Below are 14377 nucleotides of genomic sequence, written 5' to 3'. Positions count from 1 at the left end.
CACTTATGATATGCTGACCCCCAATACAATTACCCCCACCCCTTCCCCTCCTCTTCTCTTCCTTCTCTCGTCAAATTATTTCGTTTCAAAAAGAAGCTGTAGTGAAAATAAAGTTACCTCAACCTCGATCCCAGGATCTATTGTCTTTTTATGTCTATCTGACGGCAAGACGAATTTGACATACCTGTCAATATGCGCAGCGCTGGTGAGAGACAAAAAGCCTTGGTGACGAGGTTGAAGCGACTCATAACTTTGTGGTCAAGTTTTATCTCCAGCAGGCGTCACAAAAACTAAATAAATCAATTACCTATGAAAAGCCAGACTGGTCAATATTCTTACTTCTCTATTGTTCTAAACAATAACCCCATTGTCTTTAACTTAAAGTCCCTGCCTGATATTCTTATAAAAGATATTCTTATAAAAGATAATCTTATAAAAGATATTCTTGTAAAAAAATAGCGTGCATGTATTTTATTTGAACCAGATAATATTGAAATACAAAACCTTTCCAATAAATTTGTTATCTTGTTTTCCACTTCGTTTTTCAATGATATATCAACAAAACACACACAGAAAAAAGATATAACATTCAAAGAAAATAAAAATTATCAATTTTATAACGTAAACTGATTAAAATATTTAACAAGAGTGTTCAAATTTTTATCATAATAAAACCACGGCAAGTAGAATGTCGAGAAAACCTTTTTTAACACAGGGCACTTACCATAATGGAACACGTTTTCCAAATTCTTGCGTTTTGTTTTTTACTGTAATTTATAAAAACAAAGCTATTTGCAAGATTTTTCATTCTCACTTAAACTTAATCGCTAAGGTGTGATCTCAAGTAATTGCTACACAAAATCTTGTTTTGTTAGATTAATAGCTTTGCTACTAAAGTTACATTTTTCGAAAGTCGTTCTTTCGACGTCATTTTACTTTAGCAATATTTTACTCAGTCTCACTTTTTTTGTTATGTTATTAGACACATTTACAGCGAGTGCTTTTGAGGTACAGCCAAGCTCGTGGTGGGGAAGAATTTTTGTGAGTCATCCGTTTACAGATAAAAGTCGATGTAAACCGCATGAAAATGAAGTTACATCAGCCTAAATCTGAACCCCTGTTCAAAAATATGATCCTCCATGTTCCCAGGGACCTTTTCACGTCTGTTTAATAAAAAATGGCCAAAAATGAAATTCACTGAGCGTGATATCTTTGAGATTTACGGATGGGTCCTCCAGAGAGTGTTGTGTGTTTGCCATGGACATATCATGGTATGATAATAATATTTCCCGCATTTCAAATTAACAGGGGGATTAAAGCCTTGGGGATTTGCTCTAAATACTTTTGTACAATAAAAAAAAATAGTTTAATTATCATCCTTATATTATTTCAACGAAATTTTTGAAGCCTTTGAGGTTGTTCAGGGACACTTCCCAAAAGATTTTATCTAACAACCACTAACGCGGAGCTTCCATGGTTTTTTGATGTTTTATCAAGAATGTTTATGTTTTGGCAAAACAATTCTCCAGAGACGTGACAATATCATTAAGAACAAAGATTGCTGTATGTAGCATACTTATAGTTGCTAAGTAACAGCAACAAGCAGTTTATATTACGTACATGACACGTAGGAGTAGCGCTACAAATCTGACAAAAGAAAGATTACTTCTTTTTGTCGGCGAAAAAAGAAAAACTTCAAGAATGTCACAAACTTTAACCTCTCTCGCAAGAGGGTGCTGTTTTAGCGCTCAGTTGTTTATAATGCAAATTTTAAGGGAATTTTAAGAGTATTTTCCAGTACCATTGGAGCCTCATGTCCATTTCATCCCTTCCATTATTTTTTATTATTATAATATATTTGTGCTCACAAGCTGTTTTTTTTTGTTCTCTTCTCAGAAGGCACCAGTTACAGAACCTCGGTGAAAACAATAACCTACACTATCCTTTATTGTTGTCAACTATGGTGTTATCATCATTGGATATTTCTCTTGTGGTCTACTAGAAAACTCTGGAAAAGTGACGAAAAATTTCGCAGATATCAGCTAGCAGACACATTATAAATAGCTGCTTAATAATCTAAATGGATTCTACAAACAGATTTAAATCTTGTTAAATCTTTATTATGCAATCTCGTCCCCAGGGCTCCCTTTTTGCTTTCTAATATGTAACTAGAGCGCCAGTACGCATATCAGAAAGTGAAGAAAAAAAGGTCTGGGGACAAAATTGCTTTATTATGTTTATTTTTTTTCCTTCAAACATGAAAGCGGCTGGCTGTATTGTAAATTTCCCATATTGATTCAGTTTATAATTCACATAATTATTCAACTTAGTTATGTTAATTACACACATTAATTAACGTATGAAAGCTCATAGTCACATTTAAAACACCGATTAGGCGCCTCCTCGACCAGCAGGCGTTCTCGTAGGCAAAAAGGAATTTCAACGACATAAGATAAATATTGTATCTTCTTGATTAAGATTACCAGGAGAGTAAAAGCTTCGGCGCTTGATATTTAACCCAAAGTATTAACTGCTTCGTCCAAACCAACCTCGTTTGAAGGACTTTTTTTGCTTTCTATCACAGCGTCAAAAACACAATGTACTTCAGAAATTAAAATCGCATTTGTTTTTATCCATAAGGGTGGCAAGAAACGTGACTTTCAAAACAAAGATCATTGTCTTCTGTAACGCTTGTTGAGTAATTCAAACGAGTGATTTAAATTAAGAGAACATCGGAGCAGCACGAACGAAATTGAAGAATCAATAAACAAAAGGATGGTTAATAAACAAAAACGGAAAAAGGGGAGTTATTTGCTTTCTTATGACTGACAAAAGAAAGATTTATGACAACTTGGTCTTCAGGTTTTTCCCATAGAAAAAATAGAAAAATCTAAAATGCCCTGGGAGCGAGGTTGTTACAAACAATCGTTTTTGTTAATAAATTAAAAGAATTCTGCTACGATAATAAAATTCACGTGATGTTTGTTGTTGGTAACATGTAGTTTTCTTGTTGACACAAAAATACCTTTTAATTAAAATCTTGATAACGAAACCTTGTATCACACAGGTTAAAGGTTCACGTGCTCGTGAAAGTATACGGAATCCCAACAGTTTCTCATATGAAATGCGCGTACCGACATAACAGTAGTAACAACCACGCCATCGCACGTCAACACACGCCAACACACGTCAACGCGTGTTGTTTAAAAAAGGTTAATTAATTGGATTTCCGGCTGCTATGATAGGAATGTTTCAAATGAATGGCAAAATGTTTGAAGGTTATTAATTACGAAAGGGGATCTGGGGTAGACTTTGAAATTTGATTAAGATATAAGAAATTCTATGCCAGTTTACTGGCAGTCGGGAAAAAAATATATCAAAAAAGAAAATTATGGTTAAAAGTCGAGAGACCTTTGATTATTTTTAGCTAGAGTTAGAAAAAATAACTCTCGTTTCCAGCAGAACTTTCCCAGATAAACCTTTATTGAAAGGTATATCCAGACAATCTCGAAAGATATACGGACGAGAATAAGGAATAAAAATTCTGGGATCGTCTCGTTTCAAAATTGTAAGCATGTCAATAAGGAAGCTTTTATATTACAAGTTATATCGCGAAATCATGTTTGTTGACCTATGTTGACCAGGTGGCTTGGTGACGAGGTTCGGTGTTATGTGTACCATGTTGTAAGTTTCAGTAACTTCGTTTCCGGGACGTTTTAAGGCCCTGGGCAAGAGATATTGAGAAGTAAATGCAAGTGATATGCATTTTCCAGACAAATATATCATGAAAGGTATGTCTAGTCAGTAGAAATATTCGTCAAAGGGAATTAACAAATTCTCTCTTTTATATGTAAATTTTAAATCGAAACTGAAAATATCCAAATATTTTGATTAATTAGGTTCTAAAGACAAAAATTGGGAAAAATCGGCATCGTCTAAGTTAGTCGGTAAAAATGGTTTGACTGTACAAAATATTAGCCGCTTAAGTTAAAGTTTGGTCATTTTTACTGGCCCTTTTAGATAAGGTAAATGATTAACCGGTAAATAAGTGATTATAAAAAAAATCTCTTTACAAATTTTCGCTTATTTTTCAACATGAAAGTATACACTCTATAGTTCCTCAGATGGATTCGGGAAAATGAAGAAAACTTTCCTAACAAAATGAACTATCATTTTACAAACGGCTGCTTTAATTAAAAATAGATTAAAGACATCAAATCCTCATAAATGTATATTACGCCTCTCTCTCTCTTTCTCTTCCAACATAAATGTGATTAGTGGTACTGTATATGGATTCATATGTTAAGAATATTCTAAATTTATTTTACACTTATTTCTCTCAAAGAAATCGATATTTAACAATTAGTCATACAATTTTCAGCAATTACTTAAGGATCACTTTTAAAAATTATCTAAGGCCTATGTGATATTTTTAAGATTGCTGTATAGACAGATGTTGCGGTAAATTTACAAAGCAAACAAATTGGATACACATGCACAAATTAACGATGCCATCTGGCATTTCATAAATGGTAAACCGCGGAACAGAGACAAAAAAGGCTAAGTTGTTTTAGAAAAAAAAGATCATTCACCTCTTCATATAATACAACAGTGCGTTAATATTACGACAACTAATAATTTAATCGCATTCCAAACTCAAAAGAATTGCCTAGGTAATAAATACCCTTCATGCTTGTTATTGTGTCTTCATAGCTAACAAAGACCTTTAAATAAAACTCGAGTGTTTAATAACAATCCGGGATTACCAATTCATTGTATTTGTTATAGAATTTAATGTTTCCATAGCGACAAACTTATTAAAATGGTATACCACATTTATGTTGATCATGGACAAGTTCACAGAGTTGGTAAACAAGGCGGTCCGTGTCTCGATTAATAGGGTTATATTTTTATCTAAATCAGCTATGAACACGTAAGGTGAACGAGTTAACAACCTTTCACGATTAATTAGATTACAAAAAATCAGTCAGTGTAAATCGTCTTCATATACCATAAAAAATAGCAGTGAAAACAACCTCGTACCTAGTCTACTCAGTGGAATTGTGTATTAACCCTACCGGATGAATTCCTGTTCACAGTTCAAGGCATTGGACACGAGGTTGTTACGTATTAGAAATAAGAAAAAGAAGATTAACAACATCACGCTGTTTTTAACACAAAAACACATTCAGGTTTTAATTTATAATGTGGAACAAATTTTGTTAAAATTCCATTACCATAGAGATTTTTTTTGACATTCTAGAAACTTAAAAACACGAGTATTGGTCAAACTACCTTAGGTTAGATTTTTTTCCGTATGACACTGTTTTTAAAACGGGTTATATATAGAGAGATTTAATAAGGCTACATCTTCAACTAAAATATATAAAAATCGCCGTTTAGTTTATAGTACATTAACATATATAAAAGCACCAAACATAAAAGAAAAACATTTAAAAAATCGAAATTTCACAAATAAATAAGGCAAATATAATTTGCAGTTAAAAAAAAGTTTTTAAAGTGCTTATAATGTTCGCTGTTTGTTTTTTACAACATAACGTCCAACGTTAGTACTTTGTAGTTCTTAATGAGCAAATTAATAATAAAAGAATTTGTATGTTGGATTCTCGAATCCATTCTTTTGCATTTCCACCAGATGCTCTCGCTCGTCGTTATTTTCAGCCAACACAACTCGTGTAGGTGTCATACGTCGGCGTCGGACAGCCAAAACGACGACAAGGAAAAGGACGATCAATAAAACGACGCCGGTTAATCCGATGACGACGTATAAAGCAACGGGTTTTACGCCATGTTTCTCAACGTCTTTTACGACTTTGTCGGCGCCCAATTCTTTTACGTGACCACGGGTATGGTGGCGGTGGTGCTTGTGATGGTGGTGCTTGTGGTGGCGTTTGTGGTGTTTCTTTTGTGGAGCCTCCTCTATGATCACATAATCGAAGTTCTCGGTGTCGCCATCATCGTCATTATCACCATCGTCCGCAACAATCATTTTTTCCGTTGTTTTGGTTTCTTTGCGAGCAGCAGTAGTGGATGTAGTTGCAAGGGGTTCAGTGTCGACGTCTTTCTCGTACTCACCGATATTCTCTTCCTCCTCCTCCTCCTCATCATCATCATCATCGTCATCATCATCACTGGACGTTTTACCTAATTCCACAGTTGGTTTCACTTCAGTTGGAACATCTTCTTTAGCCTACAAGTAAAACACAAAAATTAATCAATTTGGTAATTACTTCAAGTAAAGCAAGTGTTTTCAAGCGTGATACAACTGTGTTGAAAAAAATTCTGTAAATGAGAATTCCAATTTTGTGCCACCATTATTGTCACAACAATAAAAAATAACCAACATTCTATTTGAAGTTCAAAAAATACTGGACATTCTAATAACTTACTGCATTTTTGGCTTCTTTAGTTGGCACAACACTTTCCTCTCCATATCTTTCATTGGCAGATTCCAGGATTTCCTTGACACGGTCATGGTCATGTTCAGAGTGGTCATCTGTGGGTGTTTCCAACTATAAAAAAACAAAAACAAAAATAAATTTGTGACACTTAGAGAACCTATTTTTTATACTTATACAGTCTGTGCTTAACAACATACCTTTGGTTTCAACACTGCACCGCCACTGATACCGAACTGTTCAGCAATTGATGGTAAATAGTTCAACAATGACATGCTCTCATTGACAACTTTGTTTAAATTTCTCAAGTGCTGCAAGAGTTCAACACGGAGGGTCTCTGCCTTTTCAGGATCTCTATTTCTGACATGTTCAAAATGTCGAAGGCTGTGTACTCTATCATGTTCGCAGACTTGAATAAATTTGCGAACAGTTTTCAATATTTTTTCAGCATTTACAGGCTTCTCTTCAATAGCACCCAAGTATGCAATCATGGCATCCCGTTTATTTTTTGAGATTTGGGTGTTAATGCAGTCAGCATGTTCATGTCTAAGTCTTGCCTTTTCTTCCTTTGATTCTTGTTCTAGTGCAGCAAGTGTCTGTCTAAATACCTCCAATGTTCCTAAAAGAAAACAAATTTCAAATAAAGCATATGTTTAATATAAAAGTAAAAAAATGCAATTTTCAGGCACATACTTTTCATTTTCTCTTCAGCAGCAACAGGATCGGTGACCTTTAATTTGTTGTATCTTTTTTCAGCTTCATCCCATTCATCCACAACAGCAGCAATTTGATTACGATGATGTTCCTCCATTGCTGTCTGCTTGGTAATGTAGGAGCTTCTATCACATCCTTTTGTTTCCAATGGCAAATACTTCTGAAACTTCTTGATGGCAGCAGACAAAGCTTTGCGGTTAACTTTCTTCACAACCTTGGTCTTTTTTGAATGCTTTTTCTGAGATTTTTTTGGGCAACATACAAATTCGACACCTACAGATTAACAAAATTTCATAGCAACAAAAACAAAAGAGCAGCAATAAAAAAGGGCATGCTTAACACAAAATAAAGCAGTGCCCAAAATGGTTAAATTAGGTAGATAAAATACCTGTGAAGTAATCAGTTTTGCATGACAATAAAATTCCATAATCTCTCAACTTCATGGAGTACTTTCTCTTGCACTCTCCTGCTGCTTCTTTTTTCCACTCATCATGTGTCATGCACTTCTTCTGGTCATGTAAATGGTCAAATTTGCAACCATCTGGTACCATCAAAGCATCAGCTTCGTACTCGTTAACTAAAAAACAAAAATTTAATGTAATACACAAACTTTTTTGCATTTTTAACTATTCCAATTACTAAAGATTAAAAGCTTAACAGGGTGGGGGGGGGGGGGGAAGAATTTTTGAGAAACTTTAACATACAAGAAGTTCACAACAGTCATTAGCATTATTGTTTGTAAGTTCAAAATAAAAAAAATAGTTAAACTAACCCAAACATCTGTACGGTACAACTTTTTTGGCATCTGTGCATTGAACACGACCAGGTTCACACCAGTTCTTGAACATGACACCCTTGTTGGCTTCAACAATGTTTGTAATGTTGAGTTTGGGGTACTTTTTTTGGCAATATCTAAATAAAAAAACAACATCTGTACATATAACAGAACTTACAATTTGTGCATCTTAAGCAAAAATAATGCTGCATATATGTACCTCTTGACTTCTTCCTTATCGTTGTCACAAGAAACTGCCCCATCACTGTCAGCTAGCCAAGCCCCAGTTTCTAAGTCAATGAAAAAGGGGACTCTGTTGCAGTTTATAGCAACTCTTGGTTCGTGCCCATTTGTTGCTTCAAATACATCTACTATAGATGAATGAGTTGTAGATACAAAAAAGAGGCACAACACGGCAAGTATTGATTTCACCATGATTAGTTTAATTTATCTTCTTGTTTAACTTCTTTAATAACAAATTCTTCAGTTTTTATTTCAGTATATATAGTTTCTCTAAAAATATTGAAACAAGAAAATCAGTAATATATTGTACACATGATAAACTAAACCATATATATTTGAAAACTTGACAGTGCTTTTAAATAAAATATTTAAAATATCTATACAGGAATCTGATAAAAATTAATAATTAATAAGAAACTTGTATGAACATTTTCTTCAACTCAAAGCCAACACTGAAATACTTAAACTGTTGAGCATTTACCATTTATAAAATATTAAACAGGAAAGTTTCTATTTTCTTGGTAGTATGGACAACATGATGTCATAATACCTTTCAACGAAGCATGACTTGTTATTGAAGTATTAACCAATCATATCATTCATAGGAATCCTAATTACAAAATTAATTTTTCCGACATCCTGTATGTCAAGCCCACATACAAAGTTTTAATTGCTTTTTCCAATTACAAATAACAAAAGGCATACTTTATAAGAAAGTTCATAACTATAATAAATTGTGGCATTTCTGGCCTTGAAAAGATTTGAAGCCAATTTTTATGATCACAAGCTAAAAAAAATTACCTCAAATTTTTTTATTAAATCTTGAGATTTTTTAGAAATTTAAAAGTCATGTGACAACCAGGTTTCACATCGCTCTAAGGAGAGATCTATGATTAATGATCCTATTTACCTTATTCAATAAAAGCAATGAACCATTTCAATAGAATTATGACATTTCACTTCAAATTAGGGAAAAAAAGAATGTGATGCTAAATAATTAAAATCGTTATACAAGTTATGCTCTGATGAACTACCTTATGACTAGTGGGGAAAAATACATTGTTATATGAGCAGAATGTTTTGTGTCCCTGAAAAATGAACTAAAACTAGGATTCATAAAAATATTAATCAATACTAGAATTAATGCCATTATTGAATTTTAGGTAGCTATGGTACCTTTAAATTTCCCTGCCATACTGTCAGGGAAATATTAAATTTGGTACTAATAATATTGAAAGTTTGGATTAACTTCGGATAATAAATATTTTAAGTGTCTAGCTCAGAAATTCACAAAAACCTATAGCTAGTTAGTGGACATTTCCACCGGGGGACACTGAGAAATCTATTATAGCCAGATGTTTTCTAAAAAAACATCCGAAGTAAAGATCTAGCTAGTTAACTACCTTGGAACTATGATATACAAGAAGTTATATTACCTGAAATGCTGAAAAGGTTTAACAGAGGTTTTACAAATTTATTTTTGTGATGATTTAGCTGTTTTTAGGGTCAAAAGTTAAAAGACTACCTATGATTGTAATAACGCTCCTAGATAGTTGGAGTTACATAAACATAAACATTAGCTACACAGGTTTAACTTAAAAACTTTTGATCCCTAAAAAAATGCCGTAGTCATCTTTACTTTCCAGTTGTGTGATATGAAAGTTTGAACAACAAAGGTAAACTACAAAGGACAAATCGACTGATGCATGAAAATTTAATAAACTTGCAGCATGAGTCAACTTTTATGTTTTCAGTCTGTCAATAAAACTTAAATATTTAAATATAAACTCACCGTTTTATAAAATTATAAAAAATATATACATATATATATTAAAAAGTCTATTGACAAATATTTGTTGACTTCCCAAATCGATCTTCGACATATATTTTCCTTCGCTTCATTCAGCAACGGAGCTATATAATATGGCTTCCAATGAGTTTTCAGTATAAGTGATACTTATCACGTGTCATTTTTAAACCAATAAAAACGGTAGCTTTGAACACTTCTAAATTTTGATTGGCTTATAGATTATAATAAGAATCTCTTTAATTATTTTGTGACGTAATGATCTTTCGGAGTGACTGCTAGCGATTAAAACAATCTCCTTGCCCTGTGCGCTTTCTATCTCCACGCCTTTTGGAGTTTAGGAAACTTTTGATCTATGCCTTCGGGAACCCCCCCTAACATTTTGCAATAGCTCCCTGCCTCATTTTATACCGAAAGTGAGAGTAATTGCGCTCCACCAAAATCAAACACAAAAATAAATCAACAATCATAGTGCACTCTGCTGTTAGAGGGTGCGATACACTATCCATCTTGTTAAATCCACTTTTTTAATTCGATATTTTAAAAGTTGGCAATGTCCAACTTTTCATATTTGTGAAAAGAAAAGTCGACTCATAAATTTTTTTAAAAGTGTATCCAAGAATTACAATCAATCACACTCCTCAAAAATAAATTCGATTAAATTCGACATATAATCGATCGTAAAATCCTTATTATATTTGAGCGCAAAGTTCGAATTGGAATAAGTAAATAATGTATCACCCGTATGTATCAACATGGTCTCACGTTCTCAGACGAATTCCTAAGGATTTTTGTCTTACAACGACCATTGTATAAAGTGTCTCACAAAATGTACGTCAAGGAAGTCGAGGACATTATGAAGCATCATTTTGAAATTTTTAAAAACAAAAAGTATTTTCAAAGACGTGTTTGGTACCAAGTTTTATTATTTTTTTGATTTAGAACATTCTCGTCCGCAAATCTCGGGTGTTGGCTCTGATGTATGAGATTCTCATTGAGAATGAATTTTGGCATGTTAGAGGTCAACGTCAGACTGACTCGTTTTTAAGTCCTCGAACGTTTTACTTCATAATGATGCATTCAGGGTATACATCCTTTGACTAACCTCGTATCTAGAGGAATCGTCGAAAAAAAGCACTGGAGATGAGGTTTATTTGACTATTAAACACAAAAATGTTTTTGAATAAGGGGACTATGGAAACCCCTTCTGATAGAGTAATACTGATATGATTTTACGAATAAAAATCAACTCTCCCATTTTGAATTTCCAATGTAACAATATCTCGATTTTATGAAACAAACTCTCTTCCTGGCCTAAGAAACTCGTACTAAAACCTTCGGTATATATAAGGTAATCATTCTTAAAGAAACTTTGTTGTGTCCTTCCAGGGTTTGTTATATTGAGAAATTCTGCACTTAGCCACTTGACATAAAATTCTATATTAAAATCCCTAATCTCGTTCCCGGAAATTTTGTCTCTCACTTAACGCTTACTCACTTAACGCAGACCTGATGATGAGAAATGTTCGGTGTCAACCGGGGGGAGATCGAGGATTGGTCTTAGCACCCTTCCCCCTTCCCCCTCAATAAAATATTTTTTTTTTTAAGAAAAAGAAGTACGAAATAAAAAGATTGTTTCTTTCTCCCTTTTAAAAACTTTTCGCAATCTCGCTTTTTAGCTTTTCATATTGGGACGGAATCTTTTTTTAAAGCAGGTTCCGATATAATATAAAAAACTTAAAAAAGCCCTGGGGACGAGGTTGAACCATCCGTTGGCACTGAATTTGCTGTTTTTCTTACTATATAGCAAAACAGTAGATAGAAAAAAAGTCATTTTTTACTAAGTATACTGTCAACCTCGTCCCCAGGGCTCTTTTACGCCTATGATATTCTTACGGGAGACGTTCCATTAGAATATCATAATAAGTAGGTGAATAATTATCATAGCACATCCGTATTTCATTCTTAACAGAGAATGCTTCACCCCGATCAGACCCCTGATCATGACGGGCGAGTATAATGCGTGTAAGTCATATTGAAGAAGAACTACTTTGCTCATCACTAACATACTGCCAAGCAGTAAGCGGGATTCGATCCGCGGTCCTCTGGTTACCGGGGATCGAATCCCGCTTACCTATATATACACACCATCCGGATAAACTATCTGAGTTCATCACTAAGATATTGCCGCGCGTAGTGTAGTAGGTTCGTCTGCGGCTCCCAGTTCTGTGATGGAATCCCGCTAACTGTTTGGCAGTATGTTAGTGATGAGCAAGAAGTTCTTTTTCAATATCATAATAAGTTATTAAAAAAGATGATTTGAAATTTCAATTCGTTTTCTTGTAATCATTAGCCATCATTAGATAGATCATGGCATCATTAGATAGATCATTAATGTAAACAAACTAACGCCGCTTTTACTCAAATTTTCTCCATTTTTTAGTTCTTTTTTTACGCTGCTTTGACACCGACCCTAATTCCGCCACCCTCCAAAAATAAACGCCAGTTAGGGGCAACATCCTCGTCCACAGGGTAACTGAAGGAGGCCACACGTGCGATGTTGTTAGAAAATATATAAAAAAAATTGAAAATAGGAACTCGTTTTATTTTCGCTTCTCTAGAAAATCTGCCTCGAAGGATTATTTCAACCTCGTCCCCAGGAACTCTTAGCCTTTTTATATTTGGACGGCTTGGACGGCCCTCCAAATTTAAAAAGCCAAACAAGTCCTCGGACGAGCCTGGGATTATTCCAAAGATATTCTTAATTTTTTAGTAAATCCGAGACTGATATTTTTAAAATTCTTTTCTTATAACAAAATGACCTGTAATAATATCACTTGGTAATAATATCACCTGATAGATAAAAGATGTTTCAATTTGATCTCATTTTGAAATATGCAGTACACAATCCGGAAAATTCTTTTCAGTTCTAAAATTTTAACGAAATTTTCCGCATCTTGCTATCAACACATCATATTCAATTAAAATGTCTTTAATTAAATATCCCTGAAGTTTTCATAACATCAAAAAGCGCTGTATAAGGAGTTTCTTCTGTTGAAATAATCTGAAAGTTCAACCAGGTAATTTCTGATGTCCCAGTCTCAGATTAAAAGTTGAAGACAATTAATAATATAGGATGAGTGACAGATTTGTCAACGACACAAGAAAAAGAAAGGCTTTGAATTAATTTAGGAAATTTTCCGCAACTTGAACCTTTTACGTAAGTTTCACATATGACGTAAACAGCGTAAGTTATTAAGTTAGATTAACTAAGTTTAAGGATTTTCTGGTTACCTTAAACCCAGTCCCCTGCAGAAGTTTTTTTTCATACACATATCACAAGATGCTCCTAGCAAGATGCCACAGGCCCGGTTATAAGTTGGGTTTTCTTATTTTAAGCTTTTTAAGGTAATGAGATACCACTAAGTTTATTTGTTGTCCTTAGAAAGAGGTTAGTGACAGATAGAATCATGAATTATGAATATGAAAGTTTGTAAAGATGAATTTTAGCAACCACAATTGATTCACCTTTTAATAAACTTTTGCCGAAAAAAAAGTGTTGCACAACATATTCGTCACTTAAAAAAAATTCGTCTCTTTTATCCGTTTTGAGGTTTCCTGCTTTGTCACTTTTTATCGACATTTTTTGGCTCGATGGGGTAATGCTAGGTAAACTGAAAACTGCTAGTTCAACTTGTTATTCTACTCAAGACACACAGCCTCGTTCCTAAATTATTTTGTCATCACAACGGCTAAAGTCTCGAGGGGACGAGGTTGCGAGATTCTGTGGGGCGTAGTCACAAAGTTTTGCTAGATAAATTGTAGGCCTCTCACGCTTTTTCAAGTCACACTTGGCTCCAGGGTTTGTTACTGATTTTCGCTTACTTGACAGCTGGCCACGACTTCTGCCTCAATGTCAAAAAGGCAAGAACACCTGGGAACGAGGTTGGTTTAAAATCCGTCAATCCATCAATTTTACTCTTTATATATATATGATGATGTCATTATAGTTTGGACACGTTATGCAAGGTTTTTATCCTAGCTCAAGTAAGCTAAAAAAAAACTTTTGTCTATGGTTTTGTCATAATGCAATGCTTCCTTCCGTCACTTTTGCACTCCAAAAAAAAAAACAGTCCGGGTGAATAACTTGAACGATGAGTTCACATTGTGCTGACCTTGACATGGATGTACACCTTTTTTATAATCATACACGCTATAAGCATAGCGAGACATTGAATGTCCACAATATTAGGCATATTTTGAACATGCCATAATCTATAAGATATGCGCAATACTTTACTGTTTTCCTGTAAGCATCATTTTCTTAGGAAGAATATTTGCAAACTTGAGCTTACTTATTATTTATTTATTTATTAATTTTGAGGCTCTAAAAAGAAACAATATCTACACTATTGTTTA

At 34.0% G+C, this 14377-nt stretch overlaps 1 protein-coding gene across 1 annotated transcript; it reads right to left on the bottom strand.

Moving 5' to 3' along the window:
* Positions 1 to 4885: 4885 nt before the first annotated feature.
* LOC130636404 (amyloid-beta-like protein) lies at positions 4886 to 10171 on the bottom strand. Its single transcript, XM_057446115.1, has 8 exons — positions 9944 to 10171; positions 8129 to 8421; positions 7906 to 8045; positions 7522 to 7710; positions 7113 to 7406; positions 6620 to 7038; positions 6411 to 6533; positions 4886 to 6211 (listed from the first exon to the last, which is right to left on the bottom strand). Exons 2-8 carry the CDS (start codon positions 8341 to 8343, stop codon positions 5597 to 5599), a joined length of 1995 nt encoding a protein of 664 aa, XP_057302098.1. The 5' UTR covers positions 8344 to 8421; positions 9944 to 10171; the 3' UTR covers positions 4886 to 5596.
* Between the last annotated feature and the right edge of the window lie 4206 nt (positions 10172 to 14377).

The sequence above is a fragment of the Hydractinia symbiolongicarpus genome, chromosome 3, assembly GCF_029227915.1.
Source record: "Hydractinia symbiolongicarpus strain clone_291-10 chromosome 3, HSymV2.1, whole genome shotgun sequence".
Lineage (NCBI taxonomy): Eukaryota > Metazoa > Cnidaria > Hydrozoa > Anthoathecata > Hydractiniidae > Hydractinia > Hydractinia symbiolongicarpus.
Note: the sequence above shows the minus strand (reverse complement) of the source record. Positions and strands in the feature narration are given on the sequence as shown.